A 24,752-nucleotide genomic window follows, 5' to 3' on the forward strand; every position below is an offset into this window, starting at 1 on the left:
CACCCCACCTGCCTAAATGACCACACAGTAAATTCATTATAATGTATGTATCTACTGATTAGATTACAACCGTCATGACCTACATAAACTCTGAACATTAATTCATGAGCTCTTTAGGAGACATTCTACATCTAACCATAGTACCACTCATTTCTCTACTTAATAAGATTAATTTTGTTTTGGTTTGGCAACAAAAGTCTATGCTTCACTTCATAGTGTATTCTCTTTGGGCATCACTGAGAACCAAGAGTCAATAGGATCGAGGAAATTGTAGAAGGGCCTCTTGTCACTGTGGTTCTCACTAGAGCACACATTGTCTTACAGTGCTTGGTCAAGAAGGATTCAAGAGACACAGTTGCTCATGTGACTCTTGCTAGCATACTTGGCCACTTCATCTTGGCTCCCGAGATCTTGGTACCCATGGTTGTTGTTTGTCAGGCATGTGTTCCTGGAGAAAGTTTCAAGAGAATCTGCTACTCTTTAGTGTTATCAGAAATAAAAATTTTAAAAAAATTCAATGATTTCTTCACTGGGCCCAGGTATTGCATCCCCCCCCTTGCTTTTTCTTCTCAGAAGCACCTGTTCAGTGGTACAGATGTGGTGAGAGATGAAGCAGATGGTCTCCTCACAGTGTTGGATACATTTCACAACCATTATTTGACTGCTGTTAGTTCCAGACAGACCTTCTAAACATCTTGAAACATGTTTTAAGATCTGGGTAGAGAAAGGAAAAATATATTTATAAAAACCTAACAATTCTAAAAATCATGTAATATATGGTAAATTACAAGTAAGTCATAGAAAAGAAAGAAAACAATAAATCATAGAAAAAAGAAGTTATATAAAAGAAACAAAACAATATGTGGGCTAAAAGGACAGGTCTTCAGGTGAAGTAGATAAGAATTGTAACCTTTCTACTTCTCAGAACTCTATTTCCATTCAAGACTTTTTACAAAACACACATGGTCATTCACACATGTACTTTTTCATAATAGAAGTTCCTCACATTTGTGTCAAAGTCAATACAATATTTAAAGTAGAATTAATTACATCCAACCTAGTTCCACCTTAGATTTATTCTCTGCCAATATTTCCACACTACCATTCAACCTAAAAAATATCTGTAATTTCTTCCTCTCGTTTATCCCTATATCCAGTCAGTCATCACAATGACTCAAGTTTTGTCTTTCTCCAAAGCATTGCTCATGTCTCTTACTATGTGAGCCATATTTGAGTTGCCTTCTTTCTGGTCCCAATTATATACCACATGGACTTCAAGACTGCCTCTTTTCTGGGCTAGTTGCTAGCACATCCTCTTCCTATTCCCCACACCATTCCGTGCTGCCAAAGCAAATTTTCTGAAACACAAATCGGGTATCTCTTTTCTACCTGAATCTTAAAGGCTTCTGTTTTATCAAACTGAAGCTTAGGCTACTTGGCTTAACATATAAGCTAAACTCATGATCTGGGCCTTGCTTACATGTTATTTTTATTTTTTATTATTCTTTACTATTTTTTTAAAAACCCATAGTCTTTTAAGCTGGGCATGGTGGCACACGCTTGTAATCCCCGCGCTTGGGAGGCAAAGACAGGAGGACCGCGCTGGTTCAGAGCCAGCCTCGCTGGCTTAAGAGACCCTGTTTCCAAAAAAAAAAAAAAATAGGTCTGAGAGTGTAGCCCCGAGGTAGAAGGGCTTCCAGGAACCCAGTACCACAAATAAATAAATAAATAAATAAATAAATAAATAAATAAATAAATAATAAAAAACCTGTAGTTTTTTTTTAATGGACCACAATCTCTTTCAACCCAGCTCTCTCGCATTTAACCCTGAAATGATCATGTTCTCTGACTCTTATGGATCCATATGAGGTCTCTATTTTCTACTTCCACCCCAAAAAGCTGAGAAAAGACCTCTTCTCTGTGTTCTAGCAAACTACAAAGGTATTTTCCATGATATGTAACCTACTTAGAAGTTATTCATTTTCTCAGTTATTTCCTCTTGAGATTATGAAGTACTTAAAAATAATACCTTTCATCTTGATGACCTTGAAACTTGGGAAATAATAGAAAACACTTGTATTTGTGTTATGGAAAAATATTGAGAGATGGATGAGTAGAGATGCATATGGAATGGAGTATAGCTTTATCAAAGGCTTTACACTTGGAAAATGTCTCTTTCAATATCACCCTTAATCTCGATGTTATTAAGTAGTCCGTTTTCTGATCCATCAGCAGCTCTTGTCATAATTTCTTATTTCATCCACATTGAAATGTTTTCTTTACTTGGCTTCCAGGACTTCATACTCTTCTTATTTTTCTTCTACTACCCTAGTTACCTTTCCATCTTCTTTGTTGACTTATTCTTATATCTTCTTAGACCTATTATCTTCTCATCTATACCCATTACCTTCATTCTCACATTCTCAAGACCTTTATGCCATCCCCATGCTACCAAAATCAACTTCTCCATCTTTGCTAGACTTTGTCCCTGAACTCCAGACTTGTTTAATATGCCTAGTTGTCTCTACAATAGAAAATTTTAACTTAAAATTTCTAAAACTGAACTTCCATTCTACCCAAAGCCCTACTTGACCTGAGCTTTTATATTTATATTTTTATTTATTTATTTATTTATTTTGGTTCAAGAAATTGAACTCAAAGATATTCTGCCTCTAAGCCACATCCCCAGCCCTTTTTTTATTTTTTATTTGAAGCAAGGTCTCACTGAGTTGCTTAAAGATCTCACTAAATTGCTAGGAGTGGCTTCAAACCTGTGATCCTTTTGTCTCAGTCTCCCAAGTACTTGCAAATACAGATGTGTACCACCATACCCAGCTTCACCTGATATTTTTTATCAGTCAGTTACAATTTCATTCTTCTAGTTATTCAGAGAAAAACATACTTTTTATCTATCACACTTTCCTTTGCCTTACTACCCATAGTCAATCCATCAATAAGACATTTGCTCTAATATTAATTATATCTAGACTCCAACTACTTGTCAGCATTTCCACAGCCACCACCCTGCCCGACACTCCACTGCCTTTCACTTAGCTTGTGACCTTAGCCTCCTTTTCGATCTCCCTGCTTCTATCTTTATCTCCTCAATCTGTTCACAAGCTTCCAATCACAAATATCCTTTTATGACAAGTCACTTCACTCACATATCTCAGCAAAACCTTTGAGTGACCCTCCATCTTACTCAAAATCAAAGCCAAAGTCTGTAGTTTGAACTTTAGGACCCCAATACCTAACTCTCTTTTAAATCACCTCCTCACTGCTTGCTCGTTCTTGCTCAAGCCACACTAGACTCTTAGGATATTTTCAAGAAAGCCTTGGGCCCCTGCTTCAGAGGCTTCATATTAACACGCTCTTTCATTTCCTTTAAGCCTTTGCTCAAATTCTATTCTCTTTATAAAGCCTTACCTGATCACCTTATTAAAAATAAAATCCCTATATGAATTTTTTCTATCCATCTCCCCTACTTAAGTTTTTCTCTGTGTATCTATAACCTTCTAATATTTTATTTTATTTTATTTGGTTCTTTTGTTTACTGCCTTTCTTCCCCCACTAGATTTAATATCCTTTGGGGCAGGAATTTTTGTTTTGTTCACCCTAGATCAGCACATAATAATTTTTCAATAAGAGTTGCTAAGTAAAGAAAGAACCCCCACTTTTTTTGCATTTCTGAGATCCTGACAGCAGCCATATATTATTTAAAATTCAAAAAAGCTCCATAATTTCTGTATCTGTTTTAAAGATAAAGAACATAAAATTTCTAAGATTTGAGTTCATGATGCTTCAGGAGTTTCTGTGTAGTAGGACTGAATGACAGTATTCTGGATCCTGGAGAGATCAAGTCTTTCATAAAAAATATCTGTCTTTTATTATGTTGCATGATTGTTTGAGACTGCTTTGAGAAATTCTGGCTGCATGTAGAGTATTCCAGGATACCTCATAACCTTTAACACAAACTCTTGCATAGGATTTTATATTTATTCAGAACTATTTCAGCATTAAGCTTGTGTAGGAGACAACAGATACAATTTGTAAGAGAAGGTAATTTAAGGGAGTAGAAAATAGCATGACTGATGGTAAAACTGTGCCATAGCTTGGTATTTGAGAATGCTTTTTTAGGGTTGAGCTCCTCCTTGGTTCCCCAAACTGTGCTGATTTATAAAAACATAGTTAGTGGGACCCCACCATAATCCTCCTACCAGTATAGATATTTATCAAGCTCCCCAGGTTTTTGTTAAGTATGTAACCCTGTACTCCATCCACATGCTGGGAGTTGAGAACCTGTGTAAATTATGATGGTAAGCTGTTAAAAGTTTCAGGCAGAATTTTGCATATATTTCTGTGTATTTATGACTTTGTCTTGTTGAAGAATGCCCCATTCTTATGCACTATACAATCAGATTAATATGACAAGAAGTTGCTGGAATGTCTTTCAGGACCATGTGTCGTATACTGCCTCACAATATTATTTTTCTCCATCTGTTGTAGGTCAATGCACAAACTGGCCCAGTTGGAAAGACTTGACCTAGGCAATAATGAATTCAGTGAGCTGGTAAGCAAATGCATTTTCTAAACTTGATAAATACACTCCAGGAGATTGTTTATTTTGCCTTGTTGTTTTAACCCAGGTATAAAATCAATGAATGCACATTTGCATTTGTTAAATGCACAAAATAAGATCTAGGAGTTAAAGCGATTGTTTGAGTGTTAATAGTGAGCTGTAGAGAACTGGATATTAGGGTTCAACAAAAAAAATTATTAAGGTTGAAGCAGATGTATTTTGTAAGTTTTGAGCAGCAGCTATGAGGTAAGTACCATGTCAGCTCTGCCACACATTTTGTTCCATTTAATCCTGATTTAACATGTTGCCATTTTGACTCAATGGAAACTAGGTGAAGAAGCCATGGACTCCCAGCTGCCATGTGTCTGACCAGGGATTAAACTGAGACTTGATTAACTCCCAAGTCCATCCCTCCAACACTTCTCTCTTTCAGGGGCTTGGTGGCGTAACATGACATATGAGATGTGACTTACCAAATTGCGGTGTTATTTCCAATAGTACTACATGTGTCTCACTACCTCAACCAGCAAAATGGACAAAATTCTGCCAACTTTATATTTTATATTTTCTTTGTAATATGCCTGAAGTCTAAAATCTCAAATTTATATTAAAACACAAATACTCCTCTACAAGACCCAGCTTTCCTTATTCAGAAGTCTCTTTCTTGATTATCTTTGATTCTGAAAAATCCGAGTCATATAAGGTGTATTTTAACTAATTTTAACTTAAAACATTTAAGTAATTAGCTTTTCTGCTTCAGCTCTGTCATTAGCTATGTGATTCTGTGCAGTTATCTAACCTCCCTAAGCTTTTTCCTTATCTACAAAATTGTGATTATAATGATTCTTTCTTCATAGAACTTGTATGAGAATTAAATGAAGTAATAAATGGACAAGGTGTGGGAAAAAAAGAGATTCTTAGTAAATGCTAGGGCACAAGGTAACAGGATTTAACTCACACCATTTTGAATGCACAAAAAATTTAACTTGTACTTTGACCATGGCCGGTCTGGTACATTATCCCTCTATTAGCTCTTTTACTAAGAGTAAACACCAATCTTTACTCCTCTGACAAAAAGGTAATCCCGATTGTGTTTATCTTTCTTGCATAGAAATTCTCAGTCTCTCATGTATCCTTCCCCTTTCCCCTCTTTCTCTCCCTAAGAAGGAATTTGAACCTATGCAAAGAGGGTAACATGTCTTTGTGACTTGGCCAAAAAAGGCTCCCTGGCCTTGGCCTTCGGCTGCTTTTAGAAAGTGTGCTATCCACACAGGCTGACCCTGTGTTGGGCTGCTGACTGAAGTTGATACTGCAACCTGTGTTAAATAGTCGGTGGAAATCATGTTCAACTCTTCAGCCTCAGGCAAAACTCCCCAGAAGCTTTGGCCATCTCTCTCTCGTATACCTCACCATTCTCAGCTCTCATTAGTTTTACATGTAGGAGCCTCTGTCCTGTCCTTTCTCCAGCACCTCCAGGCAGGGCAGTTCATTCCCACCCCTGCTGTGAAGGAATTATCATACCAGCCATCACCCCAATCATGGCATCTTAGCCAGTCTGCTGCTGATTCTGAGAGCCTATATAATGTGCAAACTGAGACTGTCTCAGGAAAGAGAAACTTCAGCGTGTCCTCTGTCTGCCACGTTATACCGTCTAGGTTACTGTGCTTTGGATGCCCCCAGTGTTATTACAGAAGAGCTTGCAAGGTGACCTCCACTCAGATATTAGGACAGGCGCACCTAGGACATTCATAGTTAAAAGCACCTCTGGCATTTTTAAAGATACATTTATTAAGATAGGTAGAGAGATTGGTGAGGATGGTAAAAAATGGTAGCAAAAGTGATAGTTTATTTTTTTTATTTTTTTATTAGTGCATTGTACTCATACATCATAATGGGGGGGGGGAGAAGGAAACTCTCTAAAGCACATGATGTACTTATACATATCATAGTCAACCACTAAGTGATAGTTTATTCTGATAGTCTTTTAGTTAGTAGTTAAGGACCTCGGTTCTGTCCATGCTTCATTAAGACATGCACCCTGGTACGGTGGTTGAAAGAACATGGATCGTGAACCCATCAGCTTCCACTGTTTGACTGAATTTCAGCTCCCTCACTGTTTATCTCAGTAGCTCATTTTCTTTTCTTTTTATTTTTTCTTTTGCAGTGCTAGGGGTTGAACTCAGGAGCATTCTACCTCCAAACTACACCCTCTGTCCCATTTTTTAGTCTTTATTTTGAAACAGGGTCTCACTGAGTTGCAGAGGGCCTCACTAACTAGCTGAGGCTGGCCACAAACCTGCCATCCTCCTGTCTCAGGCTCCCAAGTACTGGGATTACAAGCGTGTGCCACCACGCCTGGCTCTGTTGCTCATTTTCTAATCTTAGCTTTCTCATCATTAAAATAAGGGTATCAATCCCATCTATTTCATAGACTTTCTGTTCTAGGCAAGAGAATCTACAGTAAACATTCAATATATGTTTCAATGAATTTCAATTTTTCCAGTTTTTCATATGAATATTTGTGAATCCACTGTAAAGATATGAGTCAAAAATGAATAGGAAATAGTGTTTTGAAAATACTTATTGAAAGCAAATTTAAAATTACTGTAACATGTGCTTTATGGTATCTAAGAAGTCATCTGGATAGAAACAATTTTGTTTTCTTTTTAGATGTGACAGTATTCTATGCTAAGCACAAAAGAAGTCTTTTTTCTGTTATTTTTTTGTATTTGTCATAGAAACTTTTATTTGATGAAACTCAGTTATTTGAAGAGTATAATTATGAAACTTCACATTTCAAATGTTATTCAATCTTAATTATTATGTTATTAGTCATATATATGGAACGGGCTGTTTCTCTGACAGAAACAACTTTTAATGAGAAAATAAGAATGTTCCCAGATACAAGGCCTCTGAAAATAATATCATGTGGAGGAAGGGACCAAATTCATTTGTGCAGCTAGATATTGACACCTTGGACATCGTCATCAGATGATTCATTTAGTATGACATGACAGAAAGATAACCTGGACCGTAGAATATTGTAACATTAAAAAACTTGAACATGAGCCAGTCGTAGTGGCACACACTTGTAACCCCAGTATTTGGGAAGCTGAGACAGAAGGATCACAGGTTCACAGCCAGGCTCAGCTACTTATGGGGCCCTTCGCAACTTAATGAGACCCTGGATAAAAATAGGCTGGGTGTAGCTCTGAGGTAGAATGTGTCTGGGTTCAATTCCCATAGAGAAAAGAAAAGAAAAGAAAAGAAAAGAAAAGAAAAGAAAAGAAAAGAAAAGAAAAGAAAAGAAAAGAAAAGAAGAGAAAGGGAGGAAGGGAGGGAGGGAGGGAGGGAGGGAGGGAGGGAGGAAGGAAGGAAGGAAGGAAGGAAGGAAGGAAGGAAGGAAGGAAGGAAGGAAGGAAGGAAAAGACTTGAACCTGAAAGCGTAAAATGAGAATGGAAGTTGCCTGAGAAGCGATATAAATATGCCGAGTAAGGTTTGAAATAAATACCTATGGTTACCTTTGTAATAAGAAAACATTCTGACAAAGAGATGCTTCTAGTTTTGGACAATGTTCTAGAAATATAATCATTTCTTAAAGTATATTTTTTTAGTTGTTTCTTTCATGGATTGTTTTGTTCAATATAAAAATGTTTTAAGGTCATTTAAACTAGGCATGGTAGCACATATCTATAATCCCAGTATTTGAGAGACTGAAACAAGAGGATCACACACAGGTTTCTGATCAGCCCCAGCCACTTAGTGAGACCCTGCTTCAAAATAAAACTAAAATCAGACTGCGGAGATAGTTCATAGGGAAAATTTCCCTGGGTTCTAATCCCAGTACAAGGGAGAAAAGTAGGAAGGTAGGAAGGCAGGAGGGTAGGAAAGAAGGAAGGAAGGAAGGAAGGAAGGAAGGAAGGAAGGAAGGAAGGAAGGAAGGGAGGGCAAACTAGTTTAGCCGCTGTGGAGATCAGTGTGGTAATTCCTTATAAAATTGGGAAAAGATCAACCATATGATCCAGCTATACCACTCCTGGGTATTTGTCCAAAGGGTTTGAAATCCGAGAACTACAGTAACATATGCATGCCCATGTTCATAGCAGCACAATTCGTAATACCCAAAATATGGAACCAACCCAGGTCTCTATCAACAGATGAATGGATTGCAAAATTATGGGAAATACACACATTGGAGTTCTATTCAGCTATAAAGAACAAAATCATGTCATTCGCAAGAAGATGGAAAGATCTGGAGAACATTATATTGAGATCGGCCAAGCACAAAAAGAGAAGGGATATGTTTTCTCTAATATGCCCAAACTAGGGAGTATTGAGGATACCAGAGGGACTCCAGGTAATGGAGGGGAAACCTTGGCAAAGCTAGAATGGAAGGATAGGAGAGGGAGAAGGCTGAGGTTGATTAGTAGAGGAGCTATATCCAAATATGTGTAAAAGTATGAATATAGCATGGTTAACCTGGACACATTGTTGGAAGGGGAGAAAGGGGAATGGGGTACGGGGAGAGGGCACCAAGCACAGTCTAAATGTATACCAATTTCAATATGTTCCACATATAAGTAAAATTAAAACAATAATTTATTAAGAAATAAAAAATAAATAAAAATTCCACCATCTAATCTGGAGATGTAAAAAAAAAGAAAATTCAGAAAAGCATAAAAATGTTAGTAAAAGTCACTCACGTTTCCACCATAGCCATATATACTTCATCTTCCCTCCTTCCCCTGTTTCTTTTTATGAGGTCAAAGGAGTATTATTTGGGGTCAGGTCAAATATAGGACTTTGATTGATGTATGGAGTTGGATAACATTAACACTTAAGATCTTCTCTTTTCTCTGTTGATAATGGCCTTTTAAGTGCTGCAGAATAATTAGGAAGTTCCCAATTGTTGAACACTCAAGCACCCTGAAATGGGTTCATTGACTGACAGGAGCCAAAAGCCCTAGTGTGAATATGGTTTTCAAGTAGATATAGCCAATGAATTAAGAGTCCTTATTAGCCAGACGTGGTGGTGCACACTTGTAATCCCAGCATTTGAGACGTTGAGACAGGAGGATCATGGTTTGCAGCCAGCCTCAGCTACTTGGTGAGGCCCTTTGCAACTTAGTGAGACCCTGTTTCAAAATAAGGAATAAAAATAGCCTGGGGGTGTAGCTCAGAAGTAGAATGCCCCTGGATTCCATCCTCAATACCACAAAAATACAAGAGTCCCTATTAGTCCTGAACTGAGGGAGGAAATAATGGAGCCTTCACAACCAAAGCACCATCAAAGAGAAACATACCATAAAATGGAGCAAATTGAGAGCAGAGTGTGGAGGACAGAAGGATGATTGGATTCAGATACAGAGAGAGGCCATGGTTGACCATGCCCTCTAATGCAGCTCTAGCTCCCCTTTATTGGTTTTAGGTACAAAGAATATGTCCTCTTAGTCTCTGGAAAATCTATTTTACTTTATAGATGTTACCTTTTCATTAACAGAAGTTATTAATTGTAATAATGTGAATAATTTTATCTAACATATTTTGCATCTTACTTAAGAACTGCTTCTCTCTCCAACATGAAAAATACTTTTTCATGTTTTTTTGCTACCAAATATTTGGAGACTTTATTTTTCACAATTAGGTATATTATCATGTAGTTTTAATTTTTATATTCAGTGTATTTTTCCTTAACAAATAGTTTTATAAGCAACATTTGTTAAGTAGTCCTTTATTTCCACATGAATGTGGAGGTCACTGCTTAACAAAATATAATTTTTATAAATTAATAAGTTACTTTCTTCTCTAGTCAGTTTACTCTATAGGTACCAAAACCAGAAATTTGCACAAAAAAGTAAATTTTGTTATCTGATAAGACAAATCTTTCCAACCAACCTAAGTACCTGTGCATTCACTTTTCATATGAATCTTAGAATTCATTTATTAAGTTTCTCAAAAAGAAAAAAATGTTGCTGACATTTGGCATTGACTTTGTGGCTCACTTTTTAATTGTATTAACAATGAAAAATTGATGTTTTTATGTTACTGAGTCTTCTTATGCATCAACATGACATATATCTCAATTTATTTGTCATTTTCATCTCTATTCTAAGTTTTATCATGTTCTTCAAAAAAGGTCTTGTATATTCTTAGTTTATTGCTAAGTACCTTAACTTTTTGTTATAGCTAAAAGTGTACTTCAGAAATTGGTCTCTAACTCTTTTTTTGTGAGTATACAAATGGATTACTATCCATTTATGTTTTTTACTTATATCTAGACATCTGCTAAATATGAATAATATGAATAATTTGTCTAAGATTCTTTAAGGATTTCTATGTAGCTAATCAAATTGTGAAAAATCACTATTTTTTTGCTCCTCAGTTTTAAAATACTTGCTCCATATTTACAGAGATAACATTTTTTGGCCTTTAATTTATTAATGTCAAATCATATTTGAGGATTTCTAATGTTAAACCCCCTTTCCATTTCTGAAATAAATACAATAGGACTGTGACATAATAATGACCTCCTATATAAACTATCTTAGCCTGTGCTGCTATCGTGAGATACCTGAGACTGGATAATAGATGAGCAAAGGGAATCTATTCCTCACAGTTCTGTAGACAAGAAGACCAAGATGGAGACTCAGCAGATTTGTGTGTGGTGAGGGGCTACTATCTCTGCTTCCAAGATGGTACCTTACTGCTGTCTTCACATGGTGGAAGGGAAACAAAGGTGAACTCTCCCCAAAGCCTTTTTTTAATAACGGCACTAATGTATACAGTGGAGCATCCTCCTCATGACTTCTCAAAAGTCTTCCCCTCTTAATAGTGCCACAGTGAAAATTAAGCTTCAACTGAGTTTGGGGGGAGATAATTGGGTAGACCATAGCATAAACAGTTTATTTCAATCTTGTTGGCATTTTTAAAACTTTGTGCTCATGAATGAGATTTGTAGATATTATTCTTGGGTATTCTTATCCATGAGTTCTTATTATTCTCAATTTTGGAAAACTGTTAGTCATTATTTCTTCAAATGTTGCCTTTTATTCTCTCTGCTGCTGCTAAAATTTGGATTAAATATGAGTATGATATCATAAGTACTTAAGATGCACTAGCTACTTTTGCTAATTATTTTAAACATTTTCCATGAACAAGTAATCAGATAAGGAGTGATTTTAAAATATTTATTTCATTTTCTAAAAAGATTATTTCTGATGCTCTATTTAAAATGATCTAGTATTAATTCTATAGAATTTGGAAGCATGAAGGTGAGATCATTGTGAGAGCATTTTCAACTTCCTTGAATTATTTAATGTCCCACTTGCTAACAGAACTATTTCTAAATTATAGGCGATTCAAATTCTGGATTAAAGGACAAAATATGATTTTTAAAACAAAACACCTAAATCATAACAGCAAATATATGCCAAGAATAAGAAAAATATTCTACATGTAAAAGGAAATATTTGCTTTTTAAGCACAATGCAAAGGTGGATTAAATTTATAAGCTAGAGAATTCATAAGAAAGTGATAGTATTATTTTAGCTAATATTTAACACACAGTATCAGGCAGTCTTATAAAAATATTTCATAAATTCAGTCATCCATAGATATATTAGAAGATTTATAGTCTATAAAACTTTCTAATGGAAAAGCTTAAAATATTCTGTACTCTATAAATTACCATTTTAAATGCTTAGTATGGCTACAGATTATAATAAGGGAGAATTTTGAATCTTAATATTCAAATGGAGTTTGGTTTTGTTGGCTTTTCTCATTTGGTTTTATAGAATCAAATGAAAATTTCAAAGAGATGAATTAAATAAAAATTCTTGAGATGGAGATACTCTAATTAATATAACTGAAAAGAAATGCCAATAGTTACATAGACTATCTGTTCAAGCTATTTAAATAATACAAATGTGTTTTCACAGAAATTTGAAATAGCTCAGTACTTATGCTAATGTTTTAACTTGTAAGTGAAATTGATTAGAATTAAATTAAACTCGTATTTTTTAAAAAGCAGGCAGGGAATGGTTACATCTCCCTAGCTTGCCCAAGGTGTGCTCAGCTTTAATTACCTGGGATGTATGTACACCCGAGGCAACCACTATTTACATATCTAGTAATTACCTTTATAAGTAACTATAACATAGGTTTGTCACACCTGCTAATCACATTTTGCCAATTATTCTTCAAGTAAAGATTTTTTAAAAGAAGAAAATTTGTATTATATAATGTCTAACTAGCTGGGTAAGATGGCACATGTCATAATCCTAGTACTTAGGACACTGAAACAGAAAGATTGCAAGTTTAAGGCCAGCCTCAGCAATTTAGCAAAACTCTCACCAACCAAGCCAGACCTCATTTCTTAAAAAAATTCTAAAAAGGCCTTAAAATATAGCTCAGAAGTAGAATGCCTTTGGGTTTAATTCCCAGTACCATGAAAAAAAAAGTTATTTAGGGAAAATTTTTTATACTTTTATTTGGTATAATGTAATTATACATTATAGTGAGATTCAAAATGTACAAAGATACATTCATGGGTCACTTTATTTCCCTCAGTATATACACCCTTCCTCCTCCCCCAGCATACATGATAGTGAGGTTGGTAGTGAAACCTTGTCTGGTCATAACTTTAATTGAACTGAATCTTCCTCATTCCTCACTTTTCCAGTCCCCAAATTCCATCCTACTATTCTGTTTTTCCTCTTCATTTGACTGATGTCCCTTTTGCTTCCTATTTTTGTTCTATTTTCCACATATGAAAGGAAAAATATGACCTTTGACCTCTGACACTGGCTGATTTAACTCAGCATAATATTCTCTAGTTCTGTTCATTTTTCTACAAATATTTTATTCTTTATGACTAAGTAAAATTCCATTATATTTACATATAATATATATATATATATATATCACATTTTCTTTATCCATTCATCTGATGATGAACACCTAGGTTGGTTTCATAATTGGCTACTGTGAATTGTGCTACTATAAATATGGGTATTCATTTATCACTATGGTATTCTAACTTCAATTCCCTTGAAAAGATCTCCATACTGATCTCCAAAGTGGCTGTACTAATTTACAGTCTTCAGGGAAAATATTCTAATTATTAATGCCACAAATTATAAAACTACAAAGGCCATAGACTGTGCACGCATGCATGCATATGTGTGTGTGATCTCAATAATTGTCAGAAGTTATTAACACATCATGAAAAACTTGAGAACTAAAACTTATTTTTAAATTTATTTTAGTCACATCAATTTCAGTATCAGTCAAAGGCCTTTCAGGGGTGGAAACTCTACCAATTATTTCACAGTGAAATTTTAACATGAAATATGGTTAATCACACCTTAGGGTATTGAAAAGACTGAAAAGGAGGACACAAAAATTATCACAGGGGTGAAGCAGCTAGCACTCCTAGGACAGGAGCAGTGGGAAGAGAAGACCAGAGAATCATGAGACTGTGAGTTTGGGACCATGAGGAGAGGCACCACCAGTCATGTGCAAGGGATCTATGAGGTGGTGTGAGTGAGGAGACGGGCTCCAGCTGGGTAGAAAACTCCAAACTAGAAACCACTGCTGTTACTGAAGTTACAGGACAAAGAAGTGTGGCTAATAAGATGCTAAGAGGACCAGAAAATGAACAAATAAAGCAAATCCCTTCTTCCTCCAGCCTCCAGTCTCTCCCCAGTCTACCCTGTTGGCAGAGCCTAACAAGGAGCCAGCCGTGGAAAAAGAAATGTGTTTCAACCCCGAATCACCAAGTAGAATGCTGAAAAGTGAGGTCGCATCAGAAAGGCACTAGTTTAATTTCCAATATGTTAGTAGTGTCCTAAAAACATCAAAGGACAGAAATGTTGCCTTTTGCTGATGCACTTTGGGCATCATTTTTCTCCAGAAAGCTTTCCCTGCACCTAGAAGAATGCTCAACTCCTGGCTATAATTTGGAAATGTTTTTGAGCAAATGAATGAATGTATCATTTGATTTTAAAGAACAGTCCAATCAGTGGTAATCATAAGAATCATGCCTATATAAGTAGAAATCTTTTAATTCAAGCTAAACAGTAAAAGAGGTAGAGGAAAATACATGTTTGTTTGTTTGTTTGTTTGTTTGGTGGTGGTGGTACTGGGGTTGGAACCACCCAGGGGCCTTCTACCTCTGGGCTACACTCCCAGACCTATTTTATATTTTTTATTTGGAAACAGGGTCTCTTAAACCAGCGGAGGCTAGCTTCAAACCTGCATGATCCTCTTGTCTCAGCCTCCCAAGCGCAGGGATTACAAGCGTGCGCCACCACACCCAGCAGAAAATACTTTTATTTATCTGAAAAGCAATCATTCCATAATAAGCTGTCTTTTAGGAGGTATCAATCCCAAATCGCTTCAAGAAATACTTCCAAATGGGTTTCTTGATGAAACTTTGAAATACAAAATTTGGAATTGTGACCACTACATACATAAATATGTATTTCCAATAACTATGAAATTTGAAAGAAATCCTTGATGAACCATTTAATTAAAACATATTTTCTGACTGAGAATAATTAGACATTTATTTCAGAAGATCAAATTGAGGTCATCACTTTTTTTTTCTTTTGCCTCAAAAAATAACATTTATTCAAAGGGAAAAAAAGGAGAAAATGACAAGATGTCCATCCCTTGGCTCTCTTCCCTCCCCCTCAGCTGCTCCTTAGCCCCCAGAGTTGAACCCTGGCTGGGGATAGGTAGCAGGACAGCCCCTTTCAGATGATGTCAGCAATATTGAGGGGCATCTCTTCAATGGAGGTGTTGTTGAAGGTTTCAGTGTCTTGAAGAGTCATCTAGTCCTCTGTTACCATGTTAATAACCACACCGTTATGGCCAAAATGTCCACCTCTACTGATTCTGTGGATATAATTTTCCCTGTTGGTGGGAAGGTCGTAGTTGTTGACCAAAGAAACCTGCTGCACATCAATACCTCTGGCCAATAGGTCAGTGGTAATCAATACTCTGCTAGAGCCAGACCAGAACTCCCTCATGATGACATCTTATTCCTTTTGGTCCATATCTCCATGCATGGCAGAGACAGTGAAGTCTCAGGCATGCATCTTCTCAGTAAGCCAATCGACCTTCCTCCGGGTGATTGCCTGGGTGATAGTCAGAGTTTCACACAAATCACAGAGTGTGCCCAGCTGCCATTCCTCTCTTTCCACGTTGATGTAGAATGGTGGATACCCTCCAGGGTCAATTCTTCCTTCTTAACAAGAATTCAAATGGAATCCCTCATGAATTTTTTGGTCACTTCAAGCACATCAGAAGGCATTGTAGCTGACAACAAAACCACCTGGGTATTGCTGTTGAGCTTTTAGAATATGTCACAGATCTGGTCCTTGAATCCACGACTTAACATTTCATCAGCTTCATCCAACACAAACATCTTGATGTACTTGGGAGACAGGTATCTCTCGTTAAGCATATCAAACACATGGCCAGGAGTGCCCACAATGATATGAGGAGCTCCCATCTGCAGCGTCTGCACCTCAGCATGCACATTGGTGCCCCCAATGCAGGCATGACAGGAGGTGCCCATGTAATCTCCTAATGCCATGACAACCTTTTGTATCTGCTGAGCCAATTCTTGAGTGGGTGCCAGCACCAACCCGTGAGTGGCCTTTAGATCTAATTCAATCTGCTGCAGAATTGATATGACATATGTGGCTGTTTTCCCAGTCCCAGATTGGGCTTGAGCAATCACATCATAATCCTTGATACATGGAAGAATGGCTTGCTGCTGGATGGCAGAGGGCTTCTCAAAAGGATAGGCATAGATACCACAGAGGAGGGACTCCGGGAGGTTCATGTCATCAAAGCTGTCAATAATCTCATTCCAGTTACTCTCGATGACGCCTTCAGGCTCCATCCCATCAGGGCCATTGTCTCTGGATCAGGAATCCTGACTCGCAGACATGATCCTGAGGAACTAGCTGAGGTCATCACTTTTACCAATATGGCACCCGGTGACCTAGGATTTTATTAAGCAGTCTCTACTGTCACACAGAAAAACTCATTTTCTTGTCTTCAAACTTTCCCTTTCTTAGCAATAAAATAAATCATCTTTACCTCTCTTTTCCATTGAAGCAGTTTTTCCCTCATTGCCTTTTTTTATTACTGCACTATCATGACTGGTCACTATGAATGAAATTAATTAGCTCTGTTTGCATTTCTGCAAATGGATTTTTCTAAGAAATGGCATATTATTCTCAAAATAGTCAAGTGTTCCAGTGATTCCGTTTCTACCAGAGAAATTAAAGGAAAACAGAAAATGTGCTCCCTAACTGAACTAAACTACATTAAAACCTCAAATTCATAATCAAGATTTTAGAAAGAAAATGTAAAAAGAGAAATTTCTTCTGTGGTGAATAAGAATTGTGAATCACAAATATAATTTACAGTGCTGAGAAATGCATTAAACATATGATCCAGGAAGGCATAATTCTTTACATATAATGTCTCCCTAACCCCACAGACATTTTGGTTTCATGCTCTTTGATAGCCTTTTCACATGGTAAATATTTTATAATTTTATAAAGAAATTATAGAACAATTCATTCTGTCCTCTAACACAGTTTTCATTATTGATAGTTTAGAAATACTCATTTCTGCTTTGTTATTTTTGATTGATACTCCTTGTAAAACTCGAGGATTGTTGTCAGATTTGGGGAAATCTCTACTTTTCAAGCTTTTGTTTCTCCTCTACCACATACAAATTTCCAGTGACAAAAACCAAAAGACGTATCTCAATACGTCCCCTGTCCCTGCACTTTCATGCATGATGCTCAGGTGAGTTTGAACCTGGGGCAATGAGAGTTTTCTCAGAAGCCACTTCTAAACCAAATGACTAGCAACAAGCTAAGTACATATAGAAATTTTTGCAAACCTATAAATATATTCCACCAAACCTGTATTAAAAGTTTTCCCATGCAATTAGCCCACTTCCCAGAATGCCTGTGACCACTCTATCATCACATGAGAGAAATTGCAGCAGAGAAAATTTCAGAAAGAAAATTATTGTAAAATATCTTACTTTTACCCGGGCATGGTGGTGCATGCTGATGATCCCAGTGCTTGGTAAGCTAAGAAAGGAGGATCACAGGTTTGAGATCAGCCTTAGCAATCTAGCAAAACCATGAGCAATCTCGAGAGACTCTGTTTCAAAACAAAAAAATAAAATAAAAAGGGTTGGGGTTGTAGCTTAGAAATAGAATGCCCTGGGTTCTATCCCCAGTACCATGAGGAAGGAAGGAAGGAAGGAAGGAAGGAAGGAAGGAAGGAAGGAAGGAAGGAAGGAAGGAAGGAAGGAAGGAAGGGAGGGGAAAGAAGAGAGGGAGGAAAGGAGGAAGGGAGGAAGGGAGAGAGGAAAGAATGAATATTTATATATGCATTTTATATATAGGTATTTCATTTATATATTTATATACATGTATCTATGTATGTATTTCCTTTTCCTAGCATTCTGGGCCAAAATATGTAGCTGCATTACTTTCCAACTGCTGAACTATAACCACAAACTTAGTGGGTTAAAAACAAGACAAATTTTCTATTTCATGGTTCTGGATGTCAGAAGTCCTGAAATCAGTGTCTCCTCAGACTCTGTTCCCTCTGGAGAATGTGGAGGACAGTCCATTTCCTCTCTTTTCCCAGCTTCTAGAGACCACCTGCATTCCTCAGCTTATGGATCCTTCCCTACATCACTTTTTCTCTGCCTCTGTTAGCGCATCTTCTCTGATCTTCCTGCTTCCAATAGAAACCCTCAGGATTACTTTGAGCCCCTCTGATAATCCAGGATGATTTCTTCATTGTGAGTTTCTGAAAGTACTTGCAGCCTTCAGCATTTCCTTTTCACTTGAGGTTACATATTCATAAGTTCTGGAGACTAAGATATGGACCTCAGTGGTGGTCTGCCTATAACAATAATCAAGAGAATGGAAACCCTAAATCCATACAAGGAATTTACATAGCTACATTATTGAGATTAGGCAAAAAGTAGAAAGAATCCAAATATCCATTGACTAATAAATGGATTACATAATGTGCTATATCCACACAGTGCAATAGTATTCAGCATAAAAAAGTGAATAAAGGACTGATATGTGCTATACCATGGATAAACCCTAAAAACATTATGCTAATTGTAAAAACAAAGAATCAAAGGGCCATGTAATATCTGATTCCGTTTATACAAAGTGTCCAGAGTAGATGAATCCACAATGATATAAAGTAAATTGATGTTTGCCAGGGTTTGGAGCAGGAAGAAAATGCGGAATAGTATTAGTTTTATGGGAGACAGAAGTGTAATTAGTGGTGATGGTTACACAATTATATGAATAACTAAAGTGTAGTTACACTACATGAGGATAACTATGTTATATGAATTACAATTCAGTTTTTAAAATCTTGAAAATTATACGATGGTTATATTCTGCATAACATAGGTTCATTTTAATAGCATAGGTTCATAATAACATAGGTACAAAACATAGGTTCATTGAAATAGGTTCATTTTAATAACCAGTACTGTATAAATAATGGAATACAATGTCATATTTATATATATACATACACATATATTATGAAGTGATTATATCAAACTAACATATCTATCACTTCACATACTTATCCTTTTTTTGGTGAGAACATTTAAGATCTGTACTCTTAGCCTGGCATGGTGGCGCGCGCTTGTAATCCCCGTTTTTGGGAGGCGGAGACAGGAAGATCCTGCTGGTTCGAAGCCAGCCTCTCTGGGTTAAGAGACACTGTTTCCAAATAATTATATATATATACTTCATATATATAATAGGTCTGGGAGTGAAGCCCAGAGGTAGGAGGGTTTCCAGGAACACCAATACCACACACACAAAAAAATATCTGTACTCTTACCTGTTTTCGAAAATACAATACAGCTAGATGTGGTGAAACACACCTGTAATCTCAGTATTGGGGAGACTGAGACAATAGGATCACAATGTATTAAGACTCTCAGCAAACTAGGGAGGCCCAGTTTCAAAACAAAATAAAAAGGACTGGTGGTGTAGCTCAGAGGTAGAGTGCTCCTGGGTGCAATCTCTAGTAACACATAAATACACACACAAATACAATGAATTATTATTAACTATGTCATTAGACTATACAATAGATATCCAGGACTTATTCCTCCCATCTGTTTGAAATTGTGTACCCTTTGACTAGTATCTCCATTCCTCCCCACTCCATTCTTCAGTGTCTAGTAACCAGCATTCCTTTCTCTCTATGAGTTTGGATCATTTTAAATTCTTCATGTGACAGTGCTTTTGACTCTATTTAGTATCTTTTTGTTTCAACGTGGAGGACTCTGTTTATCATTTTTTTGTAAGGCAGGTGTCCAGTAGTGACGAACTCCTTCAACTAGATGACTCCACCTATAAAATAATTCTCTCTTACACATTTTTATTTTACTAGTGGATTTTCCCCTACTCCACTCTTCCTGGACACCCACACAGAGTGCTACCTATTCACTATGGCAAAGGAGCATGAAGTTAGACAAAGAACCACAGACTATTTTAGGGCTTCTGGGAAAATGGGTGGTAGCAGAGGGTCCTTCTTTGAATGCAAAACCCCTGATTCAGTCTTCTATTGATGCCTGGATAATCAATAGTGTGACTGATATGTCAGCTAACCGTTGTGAGGATATTTGGTTGAGTTCCAAAGTCTGCAGAGAGCTTCTTAACTCACCATCTCCCCTTATCATTTTAAGTGATTCACAGAAATTAAAACTGCATTTGCCAATAAGATGTACATGAAGAATTTCTGATGAGGACAGACATGTTACAGATTTTCACTGCTACTTTGGTTGTGCTGATCTACAGTTCACTGGAATGCTGCCCCTTCTCTAACTGACCACCACTCATATTAGAAGCTGGTGGTGGCAGATCTTTGAGATGTCCCAGCTACTGAGACAACTCTTTTTTTAACATTTTTTATTGAACATAAATAGTATACATTTAAACTATATTTGGTGTCCTCTCCCCACCACCCCGGTTTTCCCTTCCCCCCTCCCACCAATGGTTGACCAGGTTAACCATGTCATGTTCATAATTTTACGCATGTTCAGATGTAGACCCTCATTAATCAAGATCAGCCTTTATCCTCTCCTATCTTTCCATTCAAACTTTGCTAATATTTCCCCTCCATTATCTGGAGTCCCACTGGTATCCTCTGCGTTTCCTAGTTTGGACATATTAGAGGAAACATATGTACCTTCTCCGTCTGTGCTTGGCTGATCTCACTTAACATAATGTTCTCCAGGGCTTTCCATCTTCTTGCAAATGATATAATTTTGTTCCTCTTTATGGCTGAATAGAATTCCATTGTGTGTATTTCCCAGAGTTTTGCTATCCATTCATCTGTTGATGGAGATCTGGGTTGGTTCCATATTTTGGCTATTACAAATTGTGCTGCTATGAACATAGGTATGCATATGTTGCTGTATTTCTCTGAATTCAACCCCTTTGGAATGATACCCAGGAGTGGTATGGCTGGATCATATGGTGGATCTATTCCCACCTTTCTTAGGAATCTCTACACAGATCTCCACAGTGGTTGAACTAGTTTGCACTCCCACCAACAGTGAAAAAAGAGTTCATCTTTCCCCACATCCTCACCAGCATTTGTTGTTATTTGATTTCTTTATGCTTGCCACTCTGACTGGGGTTAGATGGAATCTCAGTGTAGTTTTGATTTGCATCTCCCTGATGGCCAGTGATGAAGAACATCTTTTCATGTATCTATTGGCCCTTTGTATCTCTTCTTTTGTGAAGTGTCTATTTAGTTCATTTGCCCATTTCTTGTTTGGGTTGTTTGTTTTGCTAGTGTAGAGTCTTTTGAGCTCTTTGTATATTCTGGATATTAGCCCCCTATCAGAATGGTGGCTGGTAAAGATCCTTTCCCATTCTGTAGGCTTCCTCTTTAGGTTATTGATAGTTTCCTTTGATGAGAAGAAACTTTTTAGTTTGATGCTATCCCACTTGTTTATTCTTGCTTTAATTTCCTGAGCTTTGGAGGTTTTGTTGAGAAAGTTACTGCCTGTGCCAATATGTTGTAGTGTTGAACCTATGCTCTCCTCTACTAACTTCACAGTCTCAGGTCTAATTTCTAAGTCTTTGATCCATCTTGAGTTGTTTCCTGTGTTTGGTGAGATATAGGGGTTTAGATTCATCTTTTTACAAATGGTTAGCCAGTTCTCCCAGCACCACTTGTTGAAAAAGCTGTCTTTTCTCCAGCGTATGTGTTTGGCCCCTTTGCTCAGACAACTCTTTAGTACCAAGCCCTGCATATTCAGAAATATTTCAGTTGCCCCTTATGGACTAACTATGGATTATTTGCTCCCAGTCCCTGCTGTTCCAGGCTAGAAATTCCCCTTGTTTAATTTGCTAAAATGATTATATTGCTCTTTAGTTACAAAAGTAATTGTAACAGAAATATAAAAAGGGGGAAAATGTCCTCCACCTTAGCATCCCCGGCTCACTCCCCAGAAATAAACACAGTTTAATATCTATCTCACCATGCCTTTTTCTATGCATTACAAATGTGCATATGCATTTTTACTTAAAGATATATGTGAGTAATGTATAGCTTTTATTCTTTTTTAAAACATGTATGGTTTTCTACTGTGGGCATCCCCTTGTTTATTTAATCTGAGTCTATTGATGGACATCTATGTTGTTTCCAGTACACTTTAATAATGTAATGGCCAACCTACTTTTATATATATACATGCAAATATTTGCAAATAATGGACTCTCTGAGGTAGATTTGCTATATTACTGGCTATAAGGTGTGTATTTTAACAGATAGTGTGCATTTACCCTCCCAAAAGCAGTACTCATCTACACAAACTTTTGAAGCTCATTAGAGAAACCAAGCAGTTCTAATTTCCCAGAGGGATCCCTTTGGGTTTGTTTTAAGTCACAGGTGACTAACCTGAACTTTTAAGAATCTAATTAAATTTACTTTGTTTCTTCTACAGAATCTTCTAAAGTTTGTGGTTTCTTGATTTTATCCTTTATCATTGCTTGAAGTAGCATTTTCCCTTCCTGCTTACATTTGTTTTCAGGTTTGATTTGGTTTTAGTGTTTCAGAAGAATTTTGGGTGAGACAAAAAGGTAAATCTCTTCTGACATCTGAGTCAACTTGCTGCTTATTTATTCACTGCACACAGGTTTATGCAGGTACTTTGCAGGAATAGAAGAAACAAAGATTAATTAAACACAAATTTGGCTTTTAAAATTCAAGCCTAATAAGAGTAATTAATGCAAATGAGAGCGCTACAATTATCAGACAGATAGGGAAGGAGGTAATAAAATAAGAGAATGAGGATGACTTCTGGGGGAAGGACAGAAAGGTTCATCATAAAGGAAAATGAATAAGGAGAGAGAGAACAACTCATGGAAATCATAAAGAATGGATCCAAAGTGTAGGCTTGGAGAACTGGAGGTGAGCATGTAGGCTGGAGAACAGAGCCTTTGAACTCTCTTCTAATTGAATTAAATTTACTTTACTTCTACAAAATCCTCTAAGCTTCTGGCTTCTTGGTTTTATCTTTTCCTATTCACTAGAAGCAGCACTGTTTGCATTTGTTTTTAGTTTTGCTTTGAAAACTGAAAAAAAGACATGATTAGAAAAAGAACTGAAGAAAGGGTATCAGTCTTTGAAGACCGTGCCAAGAATTTAAAATTTATGTCATTGTGACAGAAATCCTCGAAAATTAAGATGAATCTTTTCAAGTCCACATTTTAAAATTTACCCTAATACAAAGAATGAATTAATCACTCAATTGACATTTTATATTGATTACTAGGTGCCAGAAATTGTGATAGGAACTAGAACTTTAATAGGCACAGATGAAAAACAGTGATGAGTGAAAAGTATTCTACTAGTTTAGAAAAATTTACCTAGATAGAACCAAGGTAGAAACAGAGAAAATAAAAAAAGGATGGATTCAAGAAATAAAGATAAAACACAGGGAACATAAAGGGGAAAAAATTGAGTGTGTTGCTTTTAGTTCTAATTTGGATGATTTGGTGCTGTTATAATTGAAATAAGAACATATGTATATGTGTTTTTTAAATATTAACTGAAATAAGAGCACATATATATTTATCTTATGTTTGTTGAAATAAACAATTCATATATATTTACAAATATGTTTATATTTGTATATGTGTGTGATGAAGCAGTTCTGAGCACACTAAGTTTGAATTGCCCATGAAACATGCAGGCAAAAATGCTTAAAAGAAAAATATAGATCTACAACTTAGTAAATATGACTGAGCTATAAGTACCTGAGAGTATAGATAACTTGAAAAAATATATTAATAAAGCTTTGACAATCACTGGTGTAGTTATCCATATGTAAAAGGAAAAGGAGGAAAATTATTCATAATCAGAAGAAAAGAGGGGTATAGAAAATAAATAAATAGATGTACAAATTTTCAGGTATTATGCACTATAACTAATAACTATTGCTGTTGGTGAACACTTGAACCAAACTACTATTATTATTTAAGTTTCACAAAAATCAGAGAATTTGTCTTCTTACTTCACCAGTTTATCCCAGAACTTACCTGTGGTTGGTTTTCAATGAATACTTCTTCCTTCTCTGGATATATTTATCGTATGTCTTAGAAAAATTAATTTGTTACAGAAATGCATTGAAGATCAGAATTATTTCCCATGAAAATTCTAACAAGCCTCTTTAATAGCCACACTTTTGAATTTATACAGCCACTTTAACTCTGCAAAAAAAAAGAGATTTCTTCCTCAAATGTTCAAATGTATAGCCCACATAAGATTATAGCAATCAGTCATTATGTCTTAAATGTTCAGTTGATTTTGCAGAGTAGTTGATTTTTATTTCCAATTCCAGGTGCACATTTTTATATTATGCTAATAAGCTAGAAACACAAATTTAAGAAAATATTTACAGTTAATGTAGGGAAAACAAAAAGAAGCATGCATTTGTAGTGAGGTCCCCAGAGGGATTAGAACTGCTGTATGCATGTTCAGACAAATCCCACATCCTCACAGTATGACCTCTGTGATAGTCTAAGTTACAGTTACATAGGCTTAACTGAATTCAACAGG

At 36.4% G+C, this 24,752-nt stretch overlaps 1 protein-coding gene and 1 pseudogene across 4 annotated transcripts in view; one reads left to right on the forward strand and one right to left on the reverse strand.

Annotated features, from left to right (window-relative positions):
• Positions 1-24,752, forward strand: part of LRRC7 (leucine rich repeat containing 7) — a gene marked incomplete at both ends in the record, with an annotated part of 413,422 nt that overhangs the window by 235,622 nt on the left and 153,048 nt on the right. For all 3 annotated transcript variants that reach the window (XM_080692757.1, XM_080692758.1, XM_080692759.1), the window contains one exon: positions 4,507-4,570. In XM_080692757.1, coding sequence (XP_080548883.1) covers positions 4,507-4,570 — 64 coding nt within the window. The remainder of the gene's footprint in view (positions 1-4,506; positions 4,571-24,752) is intronic.
• On the reverse strand, positions 15,338-16,542 carry LOC308261072 (eukaryotic initiation factor 4A-I-like; annotated as a pseudogene). Its single transcript has one exon. The product of its transcript is annotated as a eukaryotic initiation factor 4A-I-like (transcript).

The sequence above is a fragment of the Muscardinus avellanarius genome (genome assembly GCF_963383645.1).
Source record: "Muscardinus avellanarius genome assembly, chromosome: 3".
Taxonomy (NCBI): Eukaryota; Metazoa; Chordata; class Mammalia; order Rodentia; family Gliridae; genus Muscardinus; species Muscardinus avellanarius.